Source organism: Fusarium musae, chromosome 1, assembly GCF_019915245.1.
Source record: "Fusarium musae strain F31 chromosome 1, whole genome shotgun sequence".
NCBI classification, from domain to species: Eukaryota; Fungi; Ascomycota; class Sordariomycetes; order Hypocreales; family Nectriaceae; genus Fusarium; species Fusarium musae.
This window is the reverse complement of record NC_058387.1, coordinates 455,521-481,335: the sequence shown is the minus strand read 5'-3', so window position 1 is coordinate 481,335 and position 25,815 is coordinate 455,521. Positions and strand designations below refer to the sequence as shown.

Here is a 25,815-nt window from a genome sequence, read left to right as displayed (position 1 = left end):
AGCACCTGTCTTATCAAATTCCCGATTGGCGCTATCGTCAAAGGAGTATTCCATTTCGTTGATCTGGTTCGACATCTCCATGCCCACTCGCGAAGGGAACAATACAATACGTGCCGATAAGTGTTCAACAGGCGTCGAAGATTTACGAAAGGGACCTGCCAAGCGACGACCTTCTCGAACTAAACTATCTTCCGATTTTACCTAGGTATGTGTATAAGGATCACGCGACGTTACGAAAAGAACTGATTATGCTTGCGGGCTGATACCGTTCAGATATCCTGGACAAAAGACGTTATTTATTAAAGCCTCACTTGACTTCCCGATGTAAATAGTACTCCGTGCTGTTGAGGCCATACTTACACTTATCTTCATTTGTAGTAGTTGACCGCCTGATGATAGATGCTGATGCAGGAGGGGAGAGAGCGGGGCGGAAATGGATACGCGTCCACGTTCTAGTGCACAATCTTCTGTCACGTGATCACGTGATCATCTCTCATGCTTTCTCGTCGTATCAGTCGTGTTACTGGCTGGGTCAATTTCACAGCTTCGTCTTATTAGCGTCGGCCATGATTATAGAAAGCCAATTGGAGCTTAGTACCTTGTCTCGTCCTCAAACGAGGAGTGATTTGCCAGAGGCAACTTTACTTCTCTTACATAATATTGGGTCAAACAAATGTTAACTTCAGGCAGGAAGTATGGGCACATCGAGCTAATGAGACACAGAGACATGCCAAGTTTCCAAGAGCCGCAAGAAAGCTTGCAGATCGGATGAACACCTTTAAGGTATTTATGCTGTGGCTCGGACACCCATAGGTACACAGTAATATAGCATATACCCAGCAAAGAATGTATGTTCTGTTAGCGTGCCCGCTAACATATGACATTGTACTTATCAAGCTATGCTGGACTTTCATATCGTACTTCCTCCTTTAGTAACGAATCTTGTCCATGAGGCTCGTATCACATGGAAAGCTTCACCAGAGCAGCTAAATTTTGGCACTAGCTTTTCCATGAGGAGTATCATCATTCTTTCTCAAACCCAAGTTTTCCATAACTTGTCTTTCTGTAGATTATAGCTAAATGAGTGATGACCACTGCTGAAACAACCGTACCGCCAAATGTGAAACAGGGAACTATACTAAACAATCTGTTAAAGGAGAATGCTTGCTGGAGAAAGATGAAGACAAAGAAAGAGACTTAGAAGGAAGGAAGGAGAAAGCTCTGACGACTAGGTATGCTGGTGTCGATAGGATCGTTCTTAGCCTAGCACATAGCAGCACGGAACTACTTCAATTGCCCCTTTCGGTACCAATACCGCCTGGAAAAGTCTTGGATAAAAAAACAGCAGAGTCTCGTCTCTTTCTCTGTGTAGGGCTGGATCCGCCGTTCTGTCTTGCGTTCTTTCTCGCATTTCTACGTGACATTTCGGTCTCTGCTTCCCTGCATTGTGAACGTGTAATGACATGACCTCTCTGGACAAGTTCTGGGACTTGATCACCAACATCATCCTCTAGTTGAGAAGATGGAACATGAAATGCCGGCCAAACAACTTGCATGATGTCGTCAAGTTCTATCGGCTGAGACTCGGCACTCGACCGTTGTGTCTGTTGACCCTGGTTTTCTACCCGCGAAGCCAAAGGTTCCCGAGCGGTACTGGATGGCCCAGCCTTGCTGTTGCGTTGAGGTACCGGCAATGGTAATGGCACCCATTCCTCAGGCATATGAAAAGAGAAGACTGGGCGGACTGGCTCCAGTAGTTGCTGAATAACTAGCCAGGCCTTGCATGCCTCCAACGAGATCTGGTATAGGCGTGCTTTCAAAGTTTCCTTCTGTGAAGAAGGGACCAAGTCGGCAATGGCGTCAGAAACTTGATCAGCAACCATCTTGGCACGAGCTTCTCTATTTCGGGCTTGCCTTGCTGGCTGAATCTTCAGCAGAACCGCACGCGTGAAAGCTTCATGCACTGGATCCTCTGTCTCTAAGTCCCGTAGAACATCTTCGAAATCACTGTTTCGAATGAGATACGTTGATTTGAATACATGGTCGGCGAGAGCCATGCTGTAGATTCTGAGACCGGCTGCGACCCTCATTTGCTTAGCGGCTGGAGAGTTAGAAGCGGGTAGAGGGATTGTGCGTTGGATGGAAGTGTGATTTCGAAGCCTTGCCCATACTGATACATCGGCCAGGCATATATCGTCTAGAGTAATGCCAATGGAAGATTCCACGAAGCTGAGCGCGTTCTTCAATATACTATCCAAAGCATCTCCACTGCTCAAGCATATTAGAAATTGATCGTAGTAGCAATCTGGCTTTAACATACACTTCAGCTCTTCTGGCTTCAAGGTTGTCAAGTTTGACCACAAAGGAATGAAAGGTTGTCAATCTTCCGCGCGCTTCGCCTAAGTTCGTAGTTAGACCATCCACTCGCTCCTGCATAGACTCCTGTTCACTTCGGCACGTTGCCAACTCCTTCTCTGCTTTCAACAAAGTTTCTTTCTGCGAAGCGTTAGTAGCTTCGAGGACATTGATCGTGGACTCTTTTTTCTTGATCTCCTTCATTAACTGTTTGGCAGACGAAGATTGCAACTCGAGCTTTTCTTGCAGTGTCGTCAATTCAGCTTGCCGTTTCTTGACGCCTTCGTCGACTGCTTGTTTTTCTTTGAGTATTGCCTCGTTCTGTGCCCTTTGAGAGCTAAGTTGCTTCTCAAAATCAACCTTCTGTCTTTCAAACTCGGTTTGATGACGAGATAGCGCTTCAATATTCGTATCGTATGCGGTTCGGAGCTTCGCCTTTTCTCGCCTGAGTCCTTCGTTCTCTCCGATGACCCCCTTCAAGGTATCGAACCCGCCCTCGGAGCAGTACTGGTGAAGCAAGGTCACCAATTGGTTGATGGCGTCTGACGCGTCCTGGTGAGGCGACAGGTTTTCGACTCCCTGAACTCGCTTTTCGTTATGCGACGGCATTATGGTCTAGGATAAAGTCTGCATGAGAATGACGGGACGTTGAATTAGTCTTGAGTATGTAGGAATCGGAGGGGGATAAATTAAATATCATAAGCGTGGAAAACAATGGCAGCCTGGTCAGTCGAGAACTTGACCTTTGGGCAAGCTGGATAGCCAGATATGGTCATTTGGTGGGCCTCCTGCCACATCATAGATGCGTGCATATGCGAACAACTGTTGGTTGAGTTGGTCACAGCCTGCTCAACAACAAAACCCGCCACAGGCATACAGTGCATTTGAATTGGCCACTGAGATCGCTGACGATACAAGCAGAATCACTTTGATATGTATTGCTTTCCCATCATAAATTAGGCAATAGATTGACTGATCAAATGATTGATATATATGACAATTCAAGAAATTTTAGGACATCTGATGGCAGGTCTGTGGAAAAGGGTACCAGCTTCCTCGCGGGGCACACTCGCACGTCTGCCAGGTGTCATACCACCCGCATTTCAGTGAAGACGAAACGCCTGGGCGTAATTGGAAGATACCGTGGGGGTAAAGCACACGTTCCTAGTTCTAGAACAGACGAAGAGCGAGCGAAATTCGGCCACCGTTATTGCTTATTCAATTGAGAAGAAGTTGAAGCGGACAAGTCAATCTTTATGGTCACTCCAGGTTCACGTATGGCATGATTGAAGTAATGTGGTGGCAGAGGAAACCGTTGCTGCGTTCTTACACCAACAGTTTAGAGAGATGGCAATCAATCCTGTTGACATCCATAAGCTAGCTTTGGACTGCTACAAAACATACCCTATCCGTGTGCACCGAGTATGGACATTAACATTTAGAAGCCTGACTGGACAGACTAGGGTGGCAAAGCCAGTTCAGTCACCAGGATCAACAGGCAGCTCCAGTGGAGGACAGGGGTGGACGTATCAGATTGGCCAGGAAAGCAGGCTGAGACGGGATGTTGATCGGTATCTAAGTGATGCCAAGGGAGGATGAAGCCAATTGCTGCAAAGCCGGAAAGGACAAGACTTGAGCTATCCTATCTACGTTAAAGAAACTTGGCTAGGCGGTCACGGTTGCGTGACTCAGGCCTCACAAAAGCGCTTCTCCACTACCGTCCTCGATGAGTTCTGTCTGTAGTAAAGGGCCCAGTTCTGTGAACATTTGTCTCACAGGACTAAGAAATCCAAGGCTCACATAATAGGAAAAGACACTACATGGTACCAATGCCAAACACTATAAACCAAGTAGAAATGGCGCGGTATCATGACACCATGTAGCGAGATCTGCTATGCCAGCGGACTTGAAGTCGATATACCGGGGCCATGTGAGGGTTATTGCAGCACCTGATGAGAGAGAAGAAGCAGGAAAGGATAGTTAAAGGGCAGCTGAAACATGTATGCGTATGTGTACCGATCAAGAGTCTTGACAATGTACTAAGGCGTGGTGTCCCAAACAATCAAGGTGAGAAAGACAGTGGAAATTATTTAGTAAAGAGGGCTCCTGTGGCGGAATGACAGTCGGCAGACTGATTTGGTTCGAGATATTGACTGAAGAGTCACAACTGATAGCGTCAGCAGTCGGAGATGTCAGAAAAATAGTACTCTAAGGACGATCAGCTTGACCAGGAGCAGGATGTTTCGCACAGCATACCCATCATCTCATGCGCGGAACTTCGCACCCCCAGTCCATGTTTAGACTGGATCGGATATGCTCCCCGGAATGGAGTTCGATGCCTCACGCTAAAGCTCGACTGACAAGTTACAGCAATGTGGATGTTGGCTCTCACGACATGTTGGTTCGACAAACCTCAATCAGACGAGCTATCAAATTGCTTTGTTATCCTTACCATGAAGAGTAAGGATGTCGATTCAATGTATGCTAGTCAGCGGCCGTGCATGTCGCTTATTCAGGTCATCATCATACATGATTCGTCCGTGGCCCAGTAAGTAAACTTGAGTGCGAGAGCCCTTGGAGGCTTCCGAAGGTACCTAGGGGCCTAGAGAGTTACCAATACTTTTAACCAGTCGCAGACATCAGCGGGGGGTAATCATTGTAGCTAGAGCTCTCAAAGCAATCGTTCGATTACTGCTACGGAGACAGCTTCTTCGCCTTTTATCGCTATTCTACTACATGCCAATATTTTTCTACGACCTGTTGGTCTGGGATTGCAGCTATTGTAAATGGGGCAGGTTTCGAGGGCGGTACTACAGAGGGGATCGCAATAGTGAGACCTGTAGAACGAGGCTCACGTTTGAAGTTCACTGAAGAATTACCAACATATGTAAACAAGCCACAAAGAAAACCAAAATAATCGGCAAGATGGCCAAATGAATGGTACAGCTTCGCAAATGTAACTGCTATGTCAGTAACGCAAGGTGCGAAGAGGACTTGACAGAACTTAAAGTTTAGATTCAGGGGCTGGACAAGCAACATCTCAGAGGTGCGTGCTGTGAGGACAACATTGTGTTTACGGTCCGGAAATACATCTAAATCATACGCAAACATTGTCCATTCAACTTCTCTACACGCGAGCTTCTATGGACGCCGGCGACTCATCAACATGCTTAGCTACCCTCATCCAATCCTTTTACCATTTCGTTCTTTACATATGCTTAGCGGCTAGATATAGAAGCCTAGCTCAATGCAGCTTTCGTTGTGCTGGTCGACATTAAAAGGAAGCGGCTAGATCTGTCCCGGCATGTTGACACTTTTAGCTGTGAATATTGTACTATGGGCGTACTGCCTCAGAAGAGCTTGAACAAGCCAACCTTCTAAGTCACCTTGGTCAAATATACTTATCATACCAAGCTACAGAAAAAGCCTTTGGTATCGAGGTTTGCCTACCAAAAATTGGTATATGCTCATCTAGTTCGTGCAGTCGGGCACCATGTGTCGTGTTGTTTGTCAGGCGTATCCGCATTGGGGACGTTCCATCGATACTGGGGAAAATGTTTCTTTAAGCAAGACATGTCTGCGTGTAAATCCGTGATGACTCGCTAGTCACTCTGCGCATGTCACTAATTATTGTAAGGCTATTCTTTCTCCTGGTGTGTACCCAAGTTTCAGTATAGCTCAATCGTATTTGGCACCCAACCGTCGCCATTTCTGTCTGTTTATGACAATCCTTTGAATGGTAATGCCTCTCGTTGCAACAGGATTCAGGTGGTAATTCTACGTTCAGTCGTAATCTTTGCTTGGTGGATTGATGTGTTTTGAGTGTTAAAGCTACCCGGGGAAACCATGTATCGAGCTTTCTCCCTGCTAATCCCCTCCGTCCGAGCAGGAGGAGTGTTGATAGACATGCCAAACACGTCCTGGGGTCCCAATATCATCGAAATTGAGATGCAACTCGACTGAACTGACAGTGCAGTGCAGTGCAGTGTTCGTTGATGGGTGCTTCGGGTGACCAATTTATGTGAACGGATACAGGGTTCAACCTTGTTGTCCTTTACATGCTTGATGCCGGGGAAGACGATTCAGTTCTACAAAATACCTGTATTCCAAGATAGATGGAGCCAAGTTGAGGGGGGCGGCATCCCTTACAATCGACTAGCGAGCTCGGAGGCCATAACTCAGCATAACAAGGGCTAAGTCTGATACGCGGTGCAGTCAGAAACGAGAATCAATCCCGATGGTACATTCGAGGAAGAAAGGCAAAAGGGCCTGTATTTACACTAACTCCAGTAATCACCAAAATGAACCTCGGTGGGCTGCTCTTCTCCGGGTATTCTCGATGGCGATGGCCACGCGACAGTCAGCGTCAACACTGCGCTCATCAGGCACGGGCTATTCGAAGTACCCAAGCAATATCTACAGCATGTTATAGCCATCTATACCAGTGGTGAGATGGCCTGACCAGTTCCCTTCGTGTAACACCCTTAGGCTGATAGTGTTGAGAGCTAATTGGCGGCTCTTGCTTCCCCTATGCCCCCAACACTGGTCCGATGTAATTCGGAGTTTGTCTGCCAAGGTATTGACCGCAAGAATCGCTTTGATTGTGATACGGCCGGTGTTAATTCTTCAGGAAGGCTAAGACCGAAGGTGGCGCCAAGCCCTGGCCTGCCAAATCCCATCTGTCCTAGCTCTTCTCATGACGGATACACTACTGGATGTAACGGATCTACCGCATGATCGACCGCAATATAAGCTACACGAGGAAAAGCGCGAGGAAACCAGCGGGTGGGCACATTCAGCTGCCTTCATTTATTTTGCTGCCTTCCGAAATCATGCCCGAGCCGGTGATTGCGCGTTGTGGACTTTGACGCTTCTAGACTCCACCCGTAAAGCAATGGTCATGGAGACACTCTTGCACAACCCCCATCTAGCTGCCCTCGAAAGAGCGAAACCCGTTGGCATTGTTGTGTAGACGGTAGTGGGAAAGATAAAACCTACCTCAGCGATCTATGGCGCTATTGATGCGAGAGGTATGTCCTGGACAAGGCTGATCTGGCAGCTACGCCACGCAGGATTTGCGAAGTTCATTCGACTTTATGAGAGATTCAGGATCCTAGTTACTAATTACTGAAACTTCATACAAAAATGATATTTAAAGGCCAAAGACTGATCCCGGCTCAAGTCTCGGCACTGCTGAAATTGCCCTCTTATCTTCAATGCCGTCGTGTAGTCTTCATTCCACTCTTTGAACCTCTCATATCTTGAAGAGTAGCCTCCAATGTTGCTGCATATGTTTCAAGCGGCTTATGGATTTCGGATAGTTTCAGCTCTGAAGGCCAAAGCATTTGCGAATCAGGATGCCCACGATGGTTCTCTTGTCTGGGCTGCATATTCGAATTCGCCATGTTCTGCGAGTTGCAAGTCACAAGCACGCAGTATCTTCGACCGTTCACCACGACTGTTATAGATTTCAGTCTGAGATTGGATCGAGTGTCAATCGGGATATCTGTGATGCAAAATCTGGGTTCGGATTCCTCAAAGAATGTGGGTGGACCGGACACTTGGCCCATAACTTCAAAGACAAAGACTGCGTTCTGCCATAAGAATAGAGCAGCTTCTCGAATATCCGGGTCGTGGGTAACCAGCTGTAGATCTCCATTGATACACTGAGTGACAACTGCACGGGCATCTTCGACTGTGTCAATTGGCATATACCCGGTGGGCATCAAGGCAGAGGCTGGAGGAACCATATCGCCAGTGGTGTCAGGAAGAGTGAAAGAGTGGCCAGGAAAGGGTTGACCAGAATACAAGATAAGCTGGTAAATACACGTCTTGTTCCTTCACTGCGAAGCGGACTCCCTGATTTTAAAGCGCCGCCGAAATGTTAATCTCACTTCCATTGTCCAGCTGAATCACATTGTTGGTCCCCCTTCCGGACGTGATGAACCAACCCGTATTCTAGCATTGCGAAACCATCTAATGGAAAGACCTCACATACAGGTGACCCACATCAAATCAGAGTGGATATCCTCAAGAAAGTTAAAGTTTAGAGTCAGCCTCAAGATACAGCTCGAGAGCCTCAATAATCACTTCGTGGTTTGGAGCTCTCTATCTTGTCGCTTATCGGCTGTAGTGATTGCATTGCCCTTCACAGAGAAAGAGAACCAGTAAGTCTCTTACCTGTATTCCGGGGAAGACCCTTTCTATTAGGTGATCCTGAACCACCTTCTTGCGGTGGTTTAGACCGACGAAGTTCTACTCTTGTATATGGACTTGGAGGGTTGGACAAAACGGGTTGAACAAAAAACGGTGGCACGTGGTTGCAAGGCCCAGGGCCCCTGGCATGTTTAGCGCTTTATCATAACCCTGCGCCCTTCACAGAGAGTGCTAAGCAGATCAGCATCGCCTGGCAGCCCATCCTTGCAATTGCACACAGTCGCAACCCTTTCGACGAATGCAGCCCAATCAAGTTTGTTCCTTTTGTGGAGATGGTCCGTGAAGTTCAGCTTTCGACTTGTTTGTCACAGTCTGTGCAAACTGTGGCGTTGGAGTTAACCCTGACATCAGTTCATTCTGGATTCTTTGAGAAATTGGCCACTGGCCGATTGGGCAACGACAAGAGGATAAAACCTTGGCTCCTCAGCCTGATGAAAGAACCAACAACAGCTCCACTATCATGCGGGGCACGGCTGAATCAACAAACGAGAGTCCTAGGAAGCCAAGACATTTGATCGACAGCGAGGTTCACGCTGAGCCGATAGATCCTGGCGATGCGGAAGACGAGTTTATCAACGTCGAGGTAGAAGAGAACGCAACGTGGCACGCCGTCTTGCCGCTCATTAATTGCTTCGCAAAAAATATATTGAACTGAGGTCGCTACTCCAACCAAATGACAAAAGTGGTCGGCCTGAAGAGGCAGAGAGGCTGAGCTTCTTTGCCTGATGCACGGCGTCTACAGTGCAATCAGGCATTACGTCTTATTGACAGGTTTAAGCTAGCCCAATTAAGACTCAAGACTGAGAATGAAACCGGGATGCAAGTGGGCGTCCAGGGCGTCCAGGGCATCGCCGCGCTCCACCCTCGCGCAAACCTCCGAAGCCGCGAGCCGTCTAAGGCTCCATCTGACTTCCATGTCCGGATCGTCTAAGCGAGCATCGGCAATCGACACTTGCATATCCTCACTATTTGTATTGCTTCTATTTCCCCCAGCCCCAGCCCGTTACGCTACAAGATATGCTTTCTCCCTGTCCCACTTAGCTCCATGGTATGCCCCCCCGGTTTGCCTAAACTCCATCAGCCTAAGGCATTGCAAAGGTCTCTCAGCCGCATTACGTGTGGGATGATGGTGAGCGATCGTATCAATGTATCCACCTGGCAAGAGTTCTAGGCGCTCGAATACGAGGAAGGTTGATGTCGTCGACACGATGGATGTATGAATATATAAAGGGAGGTTTGCATTTATTGGCGTGACCTGATGTAATAGCTACCTGCATTAGTAATCTAATGGAACGGTGCACGCAAAACCCAGCAGTGCTCCATGGCATCCGATCTCATCATCTGACAGCCTACAGCCTATAATAGTACAGGATGTTTCTTCAAGCAGATTAGCACGTAGACGTTAAATGGATCGGCGCCCCTGCAGGATCGAGGACACCGTCATGCCTCTAGTATCGAGCCTACGACAAAGAATAATGGTCATCCATTGAACTACGGCGCTATCAAAGTGGTTTTCATTTATTTTGTTCTTCTACAGCACGAACGGTCCCCATGCGGCGTTACTACACATCCTTTCGTATGTGCTCTCTGTCTTTGGCTACACAATTACCCCAGAGCGTGTCTATACCTCGCTTTAGCTACTGGAGCCTTGTTGGGGGGGGGGGGGGGGGGTTAGGGGAAAACAGCGGAATGGCTTACACCAAAAAAAGCTGATCCCCGACCAAAGTCAAGTTTGCCCGCTGGAGGCAAGACGTTGAACATTTGGTCCTCCAATAGGCCTATCAAGAAACTGAGGCCTTTCGGACTTACTGGTCAAGTAGAGATTCGATGTCATCCAGTTTTAGACGCACCAAGAGTACACTTGATTACTGCGTAAGAGGATTACGCAAACATATCACACACTGCATTACCACCCTACCGAAGCCACATGTCTCGCATCTGTCTAAATGTCTTACCCTAAAAACCACTGGCCTTGCCACCTACCTATCATATCGTATCGCATCTGGACTGCTTGACAAGGTGCAAGTTGACGCGCACATGGCCTGAATCTACGGCATCCATCATCCTTAAACGCCAAGTCACGAGTGCCTCTTTGCCCGACTCAATGCAGCCTCATTTTAATTTGCAAAACCGCTAGAAGGTAACCTACTCATTGCTCTCTTGCTATCTATTGGATAAAGTCATTAGCCATATCTAGCCAAGTATCATGTCAACATCTTCCACATCTTGCTCTTCCCAAATCTTCTTTCGCACATATCCACAAGCAACCTCATCAATCCATTCTTCACATAAAATAGCATAGTGCTCTTCCAAGTGTACCCTGCCCGAAGTTGCTGACCGCGAACTTGCGTCTGCAGACTGCTACCAGCTCCAGTAACTCGTTGTATTCAGGCAATGGATCCATAGAGGTGCCTCTCACGCCTAAGGGCTGTTCACTCGATTGTCCAACGACTTTCGTGGCATTTGCCTCTAGGAAGTTGCTTGATTCACTATCTTTCGGTAATTGGAGCCAACCGCATAGTCTTTTCTGCTTATTGAATAGGCATAGTCCTGAAATCTATAATGCCTTTAACACTGCTGACCTCAATCGATTCAGCGATTCCACTACCCGCGCCGGTCCATGCTTGATTTCAGGCCTATGTGACTCTTTGTATGAGCTTACTACCGTGGTGAAGCCACTGACTGGTGTGTTAAAGTCGGTGATTGTCGAGACTATAGGATCGGGATAGTGGAATGCCGGGTATGACTCGTCAATACCCAGGCTGACGTTGGTTTCGACCGACATGAGTTTCGACATATCTTCATTCACCGAAGTCTGCTTAGGGGAGAAGACACTTTTCCTCGCCTTGAACTTTGTAGTACTTGCGGGGTTTGGTTCCTGCTTAGCCTTTGGCCGGCACTGAACTTGCTGATCTTGACAGAGAGCAACATCAAGTCCCCATGGACGCTTCCAAGGCAGACATTCGCATCGACTTTAAGCAAGGGGGAGGGTCAAGCTCTTGTGTTGGCACCGATGCTCTCTCGGAGAACAACCAGGAGAAAAGGACGATGAACCTCGACATCAACCTGAGGCATTCTGAAGAGTTCATTCGTCGAAAGGTCCTTCATGAATTTGGCCGCGTGCTGGGTTGTGAACATGAGCATCGTATGTATATTTTCCGATTGGTGAAACAAACAAGTCGTAACTGCTATGGTATGAACAGAATCTCCACTTGAGGATTTCGAGTGGAATAAAGATCTTATCTATGAGGAGCTCAGCAAACCACCCAACAGCTGGTCCCGCGCCCCGACCGACCACAATGTGATCAAACGACTTGAGAGTAGCGAAGTTAGCACTAGTTCATTCGACGCCGATTCTATCATGCTATACGAATATCCTGCACGCTGGTTCAAGAACACTGTCTCTGGTGGCACAAAGAGCAATACCAGATTACCCGAGAGAGACAAGAAATGGATTGCCAATACCTATCTTCCTTGGTCGAGTGACATTGGCCAATTCAGTACGCTACGTAAGTACTTTCCTCGTAGCTTTTCCTGGTATCCAATGTTCGCAATAAGGATTGTGTAAGATATGACTGACAATTCTGCGAGAAAAACAGAGGTGCGACCGTTCGACACCTTTAGCTCCGACCCTGTTCAACAGGATATGGCTTTTGAGCCGTCTTACATTGAACCACCTCAAGTCGCAGTTGGCTAGATTTGGACTACAAAACTGATATTTGCGTCAAGGCTACGGCTGAAGATGTGTCAGTGGACCACTTCACTGTTGGGATAACTCCCGGTACTGGGTCCAATGTCTACTCGGCGGCATGCTCCTGGCTAGAAGCGTGGTTCTCTGGACTTAGCCTCGGCAAGGACTCGCCATAGCGTGTCAAGACGTACGTAACTGATGTCATTCCATTCAAGTTTCAGCTTCACGTCGAAGCTGGACCTGACACGGACCTTCGCGACGCAACTGTCACCTGGGTGGCCATCCCAGCGGGCCATTGATTTCGCTCATGCTGGATTCCAGAGTGCACCAGCTATGATGATGGCCATCAGCGGGATTGATTTCGAGTGCGGTCATAATTGCGTCTCCGCGTTAGTCACTCGTCTCTGACCAAGGACGGTATGGTGTGGCACTTGGACAGCTGGCTGGATTCCGTCTTGAATACTGCCACTGGCGTCTATGTTGCCGTGGGTGGGCCAAATGTGGATTATGAGGAATGAGGCCTTACTAAGTCGTTCAGAGAGGGTTTCGTTTGCTGTTGTTCCGAACTCTTTTGTTATGTTGCTCAGAGACAGATGTTACACTGGGGCCGGATGTCGAAAGAAGATGCACTCCTGCAATAGTTAGTTAGTGATCACAATCATTAAACCCGAAAATTGTTTCTTGGTATACAGCTTTCCGTGCACTACTACCTACAGCAGGCCTAAAGAACCAAGGAGGGACCACTATCTAGGCAACATTAGATGTTTAAAAGTTAACAGTTTCAGAATTGAATAGAGGGAATTAGGGTAGTTATATGGACCTGAAATTGTTGCTTTACAACACAGAACATCATCTATGAACAGGCTGATTTGACTCTCTTTCGTATACCTCCGGGTGTACTATCCGTCAGACATCTATAAGTATTCTAGTGAATCATAGATCCTTCCTTCAATTTAAAGAAAGGAACTCTACAAAAGGAGACTCTAATTGGGCAGCTTCACACCCGCGTTCTTTGCCAACTTCATGATCTCTGTTGTCACGGCGTCGACATCATGGCTCTTGATCGGTATCCGATGTCCACCATCCCACTCAACAAGAGTCGTCGTACCGGTTGCGCAATAAGTCTTCAGTAAAATCTGATGCTGTTCAAGTCCAGGGTCTCGAAGTCCGTGGACGTGTAGTGTAGGTATGGTCAAAACATGGTCGCCAACATTCGACTCAGGGAAGTCCTTAAACTCAGAGCTCAACAGCGCCGCATCAACAACCGCCGGAGGATGCTGCAGTCGAGCATCCAGCGTAATCAAGGGCGCTCTCCCAGCCATGAGAACACCAAACTTGAACTGCGTCAGCGCCTCTTGCGCACCAAACTGCTCCGTAACTTTCTGCTGCGTCCACAACAAACTCGCCGCAATCTTAGCACCCTGCGAAAACCCAAGAATGCCGATCCACTCTCCGGTGCCGGGGTCGGTGTCCATAGCCCTGCGGGTCTGGTTCCGGAGTAGCTCTGCGGCGGCCTCTGCTTCAATCTCGGGATGGTCGGGCTGCCAGCGGAGCCAGCGCCGAAAAGGGCCGTATTCACCGTAGACGCTGACTATGTCGGGGTGAGGCGCTGAGATGAAGGGTGCTTGCATGAAGACTAGACGCAGAGATGAGGCAAGACTTCTGATGAGAGCGCGGCATTGTAGTTCGAAGACTTGTGCATTGACGCCGCCGCCGTGAAGGCAGAGAATGCGGGGGAGATGGAGAGTCTCTGGATCGCTGGAGGTCTGTATTTGTGTCATTGTTTTGTGTAAGTGACAAATGCCACTTTCCAGAACTGAAGAGAATGTGCGATTATCGCGGTTGCAAAATGAAGGTTACAAGACAGCGTTTCGGTCTTTGTGTAAGCTTAAATCGAGGATCGGGTAAGCATTCCTAGCACTCCCCGAACGACACCCGTTTCGGGATCCGAAAAACAGCGATGATCTCCGGGCGCCAGCGCATCATACAAAACGTGGTATCTACAGAATATCTCGATAAGTCACCATCGCCGCCATTTCAAATATTTCCACAATTTCACATGCTCCCCAACAATTTCCCTCTGATTTACGGTGGAAGTGCTCGCATTGGTTGATGTCGTGGCTGTGTAGGAGGACCCTGAAATTCAGCCACGCAAGCACCTTATCGCCAAGCCACCATGATGACATCAATCCCGTGCGGCTTGTCACAGAATCGGGGATGGTTCCTTGCAGTTCATGGAACCGGTTTCGAATTGTCTCGTACGCCACTCAATGAGTCTAGAAGTGACGAGGCCTCTCATATCAGTGAATCGTCCCTAATAAATACCTGTTCGTCTATTAAAGACATCTCCCACCCAGAACCTAAAGATTCAGTCCACTTTCTCTCTTATACCTGACACGAAGCTACCCCGCCATTGACTCTCAACCTTAAACCTTACAACTTCAACAACACCTACAGCTCTACATTAGTACCTATAATCCGATGTCGAATCCTGAGAAAGCTCCCCAGTATTCTGCTGGCGACCAGCATGGAGGTGGTCTGCTTCCTACCGCCGACCCTTCCCAGAATCAACCTCAAGACTCCTCTCTGCCTCCAGCGTACAACCAAGGATCTGCTGAGCTTCCTGGGGACGAGAAGCCCCGCCAACCCCAAAATCCCGATCAACATGTCCAGTTCGCAGGATCCCAGAGCCAGCAGCAACCTCCTCCGTTTTCGTCTACTGCCGGAACCGAGCAATATCCCAGTGCTGCAGAGGAAAAGCGCCAGCTAGAGCAGCAGTACTTCCCTCCCCCTCCTCCCGGTCCTCCTCCTGCGCAAGACCAACACCAAGCTTCCGCTGCTCACCCGAACCCTCTCCAGGGCAACCCAGTCACTGTACCTCAGCAGCATCAGGAGACTCACCAGCCTTTTGATGCTCAGCAATCTCAGCAGGCCCAGCAAAACTACGCTATTCCGCAGTACGACCCTGCTCATCCTACTTTTGCGCCCCCTCCTACGAATCAGCCAGCTCAGGCTCAGACGTCGCCTCAGCCAAGCCCGACAGCTCCTACACATGGTCACGGTTTCGGCCACGGTCCCGAGACAACCACAACCCAGGCTTCGACTTCCGCCCATCCTGAGATACACAAGAAGCCTGGTTGGAGCGAAAAGTTCAGTCAGCTTGGTATCAAGGCCGCTGCACCTATCAACAGCTTGGCGCACAAGCTTGGTAGCCAGAGTTTCCTCCCTGAGACTATCGATAAGGAGTGTGACAAGGCAGCTTCTATTCTGAAGTCCTTCTGCAGTAAGTTTCCCAATACCGCTTGACCAGAACATCCGCTAACATGCTCCAGAAAACGGTGTCTACGCTGATCCTAGCTCTAGCCAGGTTCCTACATCGACAGACCCCAAGGCACAGGAGACCAATGACGAGATCATCGATCCCACCAAAGAAAAGCCCAAGAAGAGAGTTCTTGTCAACATCCCTCCCAAGGTCATCGCCAAAGCTCAAGGTCTCGCTATCTTCACAACCCTTCGTGCCGGCTACGCTTTCTCTGGTGCCACTGGTTCAGGTATCTTGATCTCTCGTCTCCCCGATGGATCATGGGGTCCTCCTTCGGGTATCCAGGTCCACTCTGTTGGCGCTGGTTTCATGATTGGGCTTGACATTTACGACTGTGTCTGTGTCATCAACAGCCGGGAGGCTCTCAACGCCTTCGCCAAGACCCGCGTTGCCCTAGGCAGTGACCTTGCTGTTGTCGCTGGCCCATACGGCGCTGGCGGTGCCGTCGAGATTGGTGCCGCTATGGACGGAAAGAAGAAGGACAAGGAAAACAAGGACGAAGAGGCACCACCCAAACCTCCCCGCCCTACCGAGGACAACCAAGGCCTGAAGCCAGAGACCGACGCCGATAAGAAGAAGAAGCGCCGTAGCTTGAGCACCGGCGCTTTCAAGCCTGTCTTTTCCTACGTCAAGTCCCGCGGTTTCTACGCAGGCATCCAAGTCGACGGCACCGTCGTCGTCGAGCGCAAGGATGCCAACGCTGCTTTCTACGGCGAGCGCGTCTCGGTCGAGCAGATCATCCGCGGAGAGGTTCCCCGCCAGAGCGGCATGTGGCCCGCTGGTGCACGCAATCTTCTCGAGGCTCTGAAGGGTGCTGAGGTCGGATCTCTCAAGGTCAATTCCGTGTCTCCGACCGATCGGGACCCCACTTCGGCGCCAGTGGCGTCGGGAGCTAGTGCGGGACAGACACAGCCTCCGGGATATGTCGATGATGGAGTTCACCGACCTGAAGTTGGAGATGTGAAGTATCGTTAGAGACAAGGATGGATATTAATGAGATATCGCGACTGGGAGAGGTAATATTTTAATCGGTTCCTAGCTAAGCGTCTTCAATCACAATGATACCACCGAAAGTCGCTGTGACAGACATATTTCCTCGCGTCAATCTGATTGGCCTTCCACACCATGTTCTCTTTGGCACAGAGTCTGTAAGAACCTTAATCGCATGAGATTTTGTATTTGTTATAGGAAAAATAAAGTCTATTCTGCCTGAAAGACGGAAAAGACGGAAAGGTTAAGGTGTTGTTTTTGCAGAGTGGCTGAGATTTATCTTGTGGGATGTTGAACTCTCTGTCCATGTCAGCCGAGGCTTGACTACCTAATCATATATTTGATGGCTATTTGTTGAGAGTTGATATTGGCTGCAGGGAAAACAGAGTATATTCTGCCTAAAAGAGGGAAAGCTAATGTTCTATTTTGACCGAGTGACTTAGATCTATCCTGCGGGAAGTTGATTGCAATTGCCGACCAAATGAAATGAATCACCTTAGGTTCCTCGAAGAGGGATCCAACAACACCTCAAAGAAATCTGCAGCTGCCGATGAAAAGGATAAAGAAAATCCGAATCTGTAGTGGCTTAGTGGTGTGAGATGCCAGGTGAAGGGGTTAAACGAAGCCTTCAGTGTTGATAAATATTAAAGGGCCGGGCACAATCAGGGTAATTTCGTGGGGGTTTAAAGGATTATTCTGATAATACTATGTTATTCCATGAAGTTGACTAGCGCCTGTGGGTATCTTGATATCTTTCTTCCGCAGGTTAAAAAAAATATCGTGTTGTCATCTATCACCTGTGTTCGCAGCCTGAAGCTTAACCTTATAGGCCGCAGTCATCCCATAGTATTTGTTAATTCTTAAATTAACCTCTGATGACTCAGGTACATATTGGTTTAAAAATTATGGTAGGTAACTTAGTCAATTTTGTGAGTTTATACAGTAGTTTGTGTAGGTTTTGCTGCTGAAAGTCAAAGACCCAAAGTCGTAGCTGAGTTCGGCGACGTCAAGCATAAAGGGGCCGCAGCGGCCGGCCTCCAACCAGAATCTCTCTGACCAGAATCTCTCCAACCAACCTCAAAGCACAGATCCAAACCTTGAGCTATACACCATCACATTCCTCCTCAATCCACACCCAACTGCTGTTTTGACATTCAACCAACCTGCTGCAAGTCTAATACAAAAATGGCTATCAACATAACATGCTGGAATCGATTGCCTCCCGAGATTCTGAACGAGGTTATTGGTCTGCTGCCAATTCTCGGCGGGAAGTGCAGTCAGCTTGCTACCGTTTCCCGAGTTTGGCGATCGATCATCGAGCCACTCAACTTTGCCAAGATCAGTCTGACGGTACCGCGCCTTACCGACCCTTACTCTCAAGCTATTCTAGCCCGAAAGAGAAACCAGATTCGCTATATCTGGTTTCGGGTGGAACTGAAGCAGTACGATTGTACACAATGTGCAAATGATGACGAGGATCAATGGGGCTTAGATAAAGTTGATAACCAATTTATCGTGGACGCGTTTGAAGACTTGTTCACGATGCTGAGCGTATGGGAGCCTCGTGGCAACTTGGTCCTCGATATCAGCGTCTACTCGCCCAGTGATAACCAGCACTGGTTCAAGTATATAACCTTCTCCTCAGACACCAGCGTAGGCGAGCTGCCTCATCATGGGTACGAACATGGAGCGACCGTGAACGACCCAGCTCATGGCTGGATCACCGGGCAGCCTATCGTTGCTCCAGATGAATTAGCCATCGAGCACGTATTTGACGAGATCATGGGTGAGGGGCCTTTCCCTGATGAGGAAACTGAGATGCAGTGGTGGCGGAGTCTCCCCTATGTGCCTGTCGTTGGGGCCGTTCGCTTTCGCCAACAGACTCGCCGACGATGGAAGCCACTCGCAATCGCCAATATGCTTACGCGGTTCCCAAACATAAAGGAAATTTGTAATGAACCCTGGAGAGAATGGGCTGGAATGGAAAGGCAGACTGATGAATGCAAGTGCTTTCTTGATCCCTGACAACTTAATTGATGCAGCCGCTAACCATCCGGAAACAGGGAACCAGAAGCTGATCATCAGTCTTCCCGAGGGATTATTACACAAGCTAGTAATATTCGAGAACGACAATGAGTCTTACGCAGAAATTTACCGAGCTCCCGCTATTAGGGTGGCAAGACGAGCCGTGAGCCTGAAGCTTGCTCGCACCAGCCAACACCTTGAGATGCTATCTGCCTCCTTTATGGTCGATGCCAGTCACTTCTTCGCCGCGCCTCAGACTCACGATTCATGGACGTGGAGTAAGCTTACTTCACTGGCGCTGACTTCAAAAGTCCTCACTGGAGATGCAGACCAGCTGCATGTTAATAGCATGCTTCAGAATGCTGCCGCCACTGCACTTAGGATGCCGAGACTTAACATAATGGAGTTGTGGAACGGCAGAAAAGGTGTAGCGATGCTCTTTCGCTACCAGAGGGTCCGAGAAGACGGACAGTCAGCTATCATAACTATACGGGGAACATCAGAGCTTGTCCTAGGGACTGCAGTTGTGGAAGCTTGGGATATGGTTGCTTACCGGCACTGCCATAGCAAGGTCGCCATACAAACCTCTTCGATCGATCCGAATGAGATTCGAAGCCATGGTGATGCTATCTGCCATCTGGGACTTCTGACCGAGGTCACTAGACCTGTCTCGCTACGGCAGATCATCAACGAACATCGGTCCCACGCTTAAGACCATCACCGTCATCATCGTGGTCAACATACAGAAGAATTGGTGCGATGATCGAATCTTGGTAATCATAATGTACTGAGGTACAACAACAACAACAACGACAACGACAACGCAACAACGAGCTGTTTTTAGAGGTCAAGAAGGAGTTCAAAGCTGCCGATATTCTTGAAAGTCGTCAGGGAGCGAGAAAACATACAAATTGAGAACAGATACTAAAATAAAAGTCTTGTCTTCTATTGGAAGTGTGTATGTTGCCAGCTATCCAACACAGTGGATATTTGTTTTATCTGGCCATGGCAAAAACATTCGCATAGAGTTCAGCAAATCATGTTCGTGTTCAAATAATGTAATTGTGATTTTAGCTAAAACCACCAGAAATTCACGCAAGCGTCTAGTTAGTATAATAGCTATCTATTCCCTAAAGAAGTTATATAGTCCTCTATTTGATTAGCCTTTAACTTATAATAAAAAAGTCTTATTCTCTTTATCCTTATTAAGTACTTTTAAAAGTAAAAGTAGCTTTAATTATAAATTTATAATTATAATTAAAAGTTTAATATAATATTTTAAATACTTAAATAATAAAAAATTAAATATTATTATAAATTATTTTAAAATAATTTAATAATAAGTATTATTTTTTATAATATATTTAATATTTTAATAATATAAAACTATAATTAAGCTATTATTAATTTAAATTTAAAAATAATATTATTTAATAAAATAACTATTAATAAATAATTTAATTTATTAAATTTTAAAAAAGAAAATAACTTTAATTTTATTTTATTTTTAATTAAAAATCTTTATATATTAATATTTAAGTAAATTATAATATTAAAGTATTTTATTTTAGTTACTATTAGCCTTATATTAGGCTATTAAGCTTCTAACTTTTTTAATAATAGCTTAAATAGTAAGGCCTTTATAATAAGCTAGAATTATAGAAGTTAATATTAGTTAAGGTTTATTTACTTTAAGTAATGTAATTATTACCTTAACTAAGTAGTATATATACTACTTACCCTTTAGTAGCTATATTAACCTTCTTCCTTTACCCTAGCTAAAAGACTAAGATAATACTAGGCCTGGTGCACCTATTATAAAGTATATTCCCTAACCTAACTTTCCCTCTATTAGTTACAGTTATTAATATCTATTATAGCTATTATTATAATGCCTATTTATAATAGCTTATAGGCTAATTAGGCCTATTATATAACTAATTATAACTTTATTAATATAATTAAATTAGTCCTAGGTTAGGCTAATAGTTATAAATACTAGAAGCTATATATAATAGCTATAGCTATTATAAAAAACTTCTTATTAAGGAACTAATTTAGCCTAGTTAAGATAGCTATTTTTAACTATACTCTAATTTAGTTAATCCTTTATATAAATCTGGGTCTCTTAGGTTATATAATAAGGCTAAACTAGCTAAAGGAAGAGCTATTATAGCTAGGGGACCTAGAAAAAGCTATAAGGTAAGGCAGGACCTTTATAGTTAACTAGATTACCTTCCTTACTGCTTTTAGAGGCCTAAACTTAGCTAGGTATAAAGAGTAGCTTATAAATGTAATTATTAAGGCTAACTATATAGTCTATATCCTCCTAATTATATAAAATTAAAAGTAAAGGCAGGGTAATAGCGGGGTTCTGTAAAGGAATAAGGTTAACTTTTAGGTAGGTTAGTTAGCGGAAGTTAAATTAACCTAAAGTTAATAACGACTCTATTAATTAAATGCATATGCCTAGGCACGTGACTAACTGCCCTTACATCTGAGCTGCAGATAAAGTGAAATTAATAATAAAACAGTAGTTAAACTAGGGACAATATTAAAGTATAGTATTAAGTTAATTAAAAAGATATCTTTTAATACTTTTTCTATATTAATATCCTCTAGATTATTATTTATTAAGGTCTATAATCTTACTATAAAGCTAATATATTTTACTATAAGTAGGGTTTCTTCTGCTTATAAGGTTGGTCTGCATTATCGGATCTCAAATGTATAAGCTGAGTAATTACTCTAAAACCATACACAGCCCTCTCAGAAGCGGTGATTTATTTCTTGCAGCGCCTGATCTTCCTCCTTTTCGCGTCACTTTTATTCCTCAATGGCTCTGCATAATGCAGGGCTGAGAAGAGTCAAGTATGATAATAGTAGGGAAGCCTTGATCTAAATTATGAGGAAGAGAATGGTGTGAGATGAATGGATAAAGCGATTTGCTATAAGATTGAAAAGGCGGATGAATGTCTGTTTAAATATCGTGGCATCATGATAACATACCCTTTTCCTGTATCCAACCAGCCCACTTCTTTCAGTTCACGTCGAATTCGATCAATTCCCTTGGCTCAATGCTTCTCTTTCGTGTAAATGGGACAATCCTCGGTTCAAGGCACACGCCAAGAACTGTCTGGTGTATCGGGATTCCGAAATCCTTCTGCAACCGGAGACCTTCTCTGGAAAAGACAGAGATAACGATGCTTCACTGTGCTAGATCCAATTAGATAGACCTAAGGATAGCGAAAGAATCGATGGGAAAGTGCTCCAAAGAGCATGAATCAAAGTGTCAGAATCTCATAGAGAAATTCGTTTCCCGGGCACGGCTTATAGATACAAAGTATGACTGCTTAGTGCCAGGTAACAATAGTCGTCCATTTGTAGCTTTAAGCTACAGATGGGGTTCTCTAACAACTCGTAAAATGGGCAGAGACAGTTGTGGGAACCCGATGAGTCCTGGCTCGTTATCACGAAACAGTGCGTCCACCACAGCCACTGTTCAAGGCGCTATAGACACTGTTCGTACAATAGACGATCGCTACCTATAAGTATTGGTTTGACGCAATATGTACAGCACCAGACAATAGAGAGCAACTGGCCGTGCAACTCGAACTTATGGGCGGAATCTACTCTACACCCACTATCTTGCTGGCCGAATAACGCAGCGCCAATATGTACAGTTTCTCTTCCAACAGAATGCTGCCGCCGTGGCCCTCGTGGCCCTTGAGGCTGGCTTCGGCGGCCTCATAGAGCAAGAAAACACCGAACCTTGATGTACGGTGTCGAAATAAACTTAGTAAATAGAGTACTAAATTTAGGCTAAATTTACCTAAGTATTTTTATCATTTAGGGTCAAGGTACTGAGTTTTTTTTCCTCCCCTAGGGCGGGTACTGCGGGTAATCTGGTATGTACACCTCAGGCCCCAATTTATAGCATCCTCTTATAAATTTGATAGGTAGTCTTGCATTTTCTTGTTCCTCGAAGAAACTCCAGGGTAGCGACTGCTGCGCCACATCGTAAGTCATTGCCCCTCCAACGTGGCGCCTCCACAAGCTCCAAGCTCTGATGAAGTCATTGCAACTCTAGCCCAGCGATCTTGGCAAAAAAGCCGACTTTACAACACAAAGGCTCAAGAACCGAACCCGCAAGTCAGGTTCGCAAACGAAGCCATGTCGTCGTAAGAAGACCCAGCTTTACCGGAGACCCCTGGACTTATCAGCTAACATTTCGTCCCTCAGAAACATCCTTTCCATCCCCTTTCGCAAGTCGGCCCAGTTGTCGCTTGCCTCGACGATTCGGCAGTATATCAACACTAAATATGATCAGCACCCGGATATGTTCAAGCATGACCTCGAGGTCATTGATGCCCTTCGGCGCGATGCGGTGAATGTTCGAGAGCCGCATCCGAGCGGAATTAAGAAGCTACAAGCGTATGCCGGGCAGCTTGTTTGGGTGGGGGGCAAGTTTCCTATAGATGTGAGTGTCACGCGATGCTAGTGAACAGCACAAACTGACGTTGATGAAAAGATTGGCGCTGAATTTTCGTGGTATCCTGCGCTTGGATACAACACTGAGCGCCCCATGGTGCGAAACAACCTCAAGTACGAGCTTATGAACATTCTCTACAACCTCGCCTCCCTCTACTCCCAGCTCGCCATCAATACGCCGCGAGGCAATACCGAAGGTCTCAAATCAGCAGCGAACTACTTCTCCCTCGCTGCCGGCGTGCTCTCACACATGCAAAAAGAGATCCTCCCTGAGTTACGAATGTCCGATCCTCCCGAAGACATGGACCACGACACACTCGAGTCCTTGACCCAACTACTCCTCGCCCAGAGTCAAGAATGCTTCTGGCAAAAGGCCGTTATGGACGGCTATAAAGATGCGTCAATCGCCAAGCTCGCCGCTCGAGTGTCCGACCTGTATAACTTTGCTGGCGAAGCTGCTATGAAGAGTGAAGCCATAAGCAGTGCCTGGATCCACCACATGAGCGCCAAGCATCATCACTTTGCTGCTGCTGCGCAATACCGAGCTGCATGCGATTGTCTGGAAAAGCGAAAATATGGAGAGGAGGTGGCGCGACTCAAGGATGCTGTTTCTTGTGCGACGGAGGGCATTAAGGAGGCCCGAAGTGGCTATCTTGGCAAGACGGTGGTTGATGACCTCAATGGATTGAAGCGCAAGGTTGAGGAAGATTTGAAGCGAGCAGAGAAGGATAACGATGTTATCTACCTGAGTATGTGCACTGCGACCCTTGTTTTGCTGAGTACTAACATTTGCAGTTGCTGTACCACCAAAGTCGGAGCTCAAGATTCTTGATCGCGCAAACATGGCCGTAGCTCGGGTGCCACCGCAAGTTGCCAACCCCTATGACTACTTTGGAGACCACGCCGAATTCGGTCCAGCTTTGTTCTCTCGACTTGTCCCCTTCTCGGTGCACGTTGCCACATCGATTTACGAAGAACGACGCGATCGCATGGTTAGCCAGAATATTATTCCGGAACTTGAATCACTCACGGACAAGATTCACGAAATTCTCACATCCCTTGGGCTGCCTGGATCTTTACAAGCTCTTGAGAAACCTCTGGGTCTACCACCAAGCTTGGTTCAACATGCTGAAGAGATCAGACAAGCTGATGCCATTGGCAGAGTGCAAAAGGGCTTTGCGGATATCGACAAGTTGCGGTCTGGAGATATGGCAATCTTTGAAGAGGGCAAAGCGGCTCTGGCTTCGGAGGAAGAGGAAGATCAGCGATTACGGATGAGATACGGAACAGACCGATGGGTGCGACCCGAGAGTCGGCAAGATCCTCAAGGTGGAAAGCTTTGGCAGCACGCTTCTGAGATCGAGAGCTACTTTCAGAGCAGTGTCAGTAGCGATGCGGTCGTCAGGGAGAAGTTCGGCGCGATCCAGGATCTGCTTGCTATACTTTCCGGACCGGACCGAGATCTGATGGACTCTGTGCCGTCGAGCCGACGGGTTGACATACCCGAGACTTTGAAACCTGTCATAGGAAGATTGCGCGGCGCATACAACGACGTTCTTCGTCTTGAGAGCCGTCGTCGCAAGAAGGTTGAAAGTTTGCGGGAAAACGCCCGGCGCGACGACATCAAGCCGGACATCTTGAAGGAAGCAGCCCGATTGGAGCGAGCGTACCCTAACACAGCACTCGTCCCGGCTCACTTTGAGGAGTTTTTCGACAAACGACTTGATAAGTTGTATGAGCCCGAGGTTGAAGCGATTGACAAAGAAGCCAAAGACCAAGAACGTCTGTTGGCGGATGTTCAACGTATCAATCGCGAGTTTGAGTCGCAGAAGCGACAGATGGGTGAGCGCGGGAACCGAGAACGCGAGTTGGCTTTGCAGAAGCTTGATAATGCCTATTTTAAGTACAAGGAGATTATTAACAACCTCGAAGTTGGGCGCAAGTTTTACAATGATCTGAATAAGATTGTTGGGCAGGGCTTCCGCGATGTTATTCGCGGCTGGGTTGCTCAGCGTCGCATGGAAGCGCGAGCATTGGAAGAGTACGTCCCTCACCAACTTTATACGGACCTTTACTAACAGACATCACAGGGAAATTAACATGCCGACATTGTCAAACCTCAACATCTCTCACCAACAACCCCCGGCCCAAAGCCCAATGCCGTCACACCAAGACCCCTCCCACTCATATGCACCACCACCACAACAACCCCCTCAACCTGTGCAGAGCCCAGCGCAGGCAAACATACAGTCTTGGGGAGAGACGGTACAGCAGCCAAAGCCAGTACAACCAACGCCGGTTGGTGCAATGTGGACTCCTGGTATGGGTATCAAATTTGGTCAGTCTGGTGGTTCAGGACAACCTCCTGCACCTGGGACGTGGAATCCTAACTCTGGCATCAAGTTTGGTTGAGTGTAGTTGTATAGATACCCTGAGTTTTAGAGGGATGTTTTTAGTAGACATAGCATCATGGCGAATACAAGTTTATTTACACCTATAAGGGAGGAAAGAAAATTTAGGCCCTGATCCTAAATGATTAAAGACTCAGGTAGTTTAGTGTAAGTTTAGTATACCTAAGTCTAGGATAAACTTGGTAAACCTTTTGCTGAGTTTATTTCAACACCGTGTAAAAGGTCTGACCGAGTTTCATAAGTGTCAATTGTGTTGTCCCAAAACCATCGTGAAACTTTTCGCCGTGTCCCCTCCTCCCATGCCAATTCTCGGA

General features: G+C 46.9%; 6 protein-coding genes across 6 annotated transcripts; 4 read left to right on the top strand and 2 right to left on the bottom strand.

Moving 5' to 3' along the window:
* Nucleotides 1-1,289: 1,289 nt before the first annotated feature.
* On the bottom strand, nt 1,290-2,964 carry J7337_000177 (uncharacterized protein; the record flags this gene model as incomplete). Its single annotated transcript, XM_044817941.1, has 2 exons — nt 1,290-2,268; nt 2,321-2,964. The coding sequence occupies 2 exons, from the start codon at nt 2,962-2,964 to the stop codon at nt 1,290-1,292; spliced, it is 1,623 nt and encodes a 540-aa protein (XP_044685643.1).
* An 8,547-nt stretch (nt 2,965-11,511) lies between these two features.
* On the top strand, nt 11,512-12,438 carry J7337_000176 (uncharacterized protein; the record flags this gene model as incomplete). The annotated part of the gene is made up of 3 exons (XM_044817940.1): nt 11,512-11,716; nt 11,775-12,080; nt 12,269-12,438. 3 exons carry the CDS (start codon nt 11,512-11,514, stop codon nt 12,436-12,438), a joined length of 681 nt encoding a protein of 226 aa, XP_044685642.1.
* Nucleotides 12,439-13,245: 807 nt separating this feature from the next.
* Nucleotides 13,246-14,043, bottom strand: J7337_000175 (uncharacterized protein; the record flags this gene model as incomplete). Its single annotated transcript, XM_044817939.1, has 1 exon — nt 13,246-14,043. One exon carries the CDS (start codon nt 14,041-14,043, stop codon nt 13,246-13,248), a length of 798 nt encoding a protein of 265 aa, XP_044685641.1.
* A 700-nt stretch (nt 14,044-14,743) lies between these two features.
* On the top strand, nt 14,744-16,559 carry J7337_000174 (uncharacterized protein; the record flags this gene model as incomplete). Its single annotated transcript, XM_044817938.1, has 2 exons — nt 14,744-15,545; nt 15,595-16,559. 2 exons carry the CDS (start codon nt 14,744-14,746, stop codon nt 16,557-16,559), a joined length of 1,767 nt encoding a protein of 588 aa, XP_044685640.1.
* A 1,200-nt stretch (nt 16,560-17,759) lies between these two features.
* On the top strand, nt 17,760-19,311 carry J7337_000173 (uncharacterized protein; the record flags this gene model as incomplete). Its single annotated transcript, XM_044817937.1, has 2 exons — nt 17,760-18,525; nt 18,638-19,311. The coding sequence occupies 2 exons, from the start codon at nt 17,760-17,762 to the stop codon at nt 19,309-19,311; spliced, it is 1,440 nt and encodes a 479-aa protein (XP_044685639.1).
* Nucleotides 19,312-22,772: 3,461 nt separating this feature from the next.
* On the top strand, nt 22,773-25,502 carry PRR1 (serine/threonine protein kinase prr1; the record flags this gene model as incomplete). The annotated part of the gene is made up of 5 exons (XM_044817936.1): nt 22,773-22,780; nt 22,842-23,079; nt 23,131-23,839; nt 23,886-25,131; nt 25,181-25,502. The coding sequence occupies 5 exons, from the start codon at nt 22,773-22,775 to the stop codon at nt 25,500-25,502; spliced, it is 2,523 nt and encodes an 840-aa protein (XP_044685638.1).
* Nucleotides 25,503-25,815: the final 313 nt, after the last annotated feature.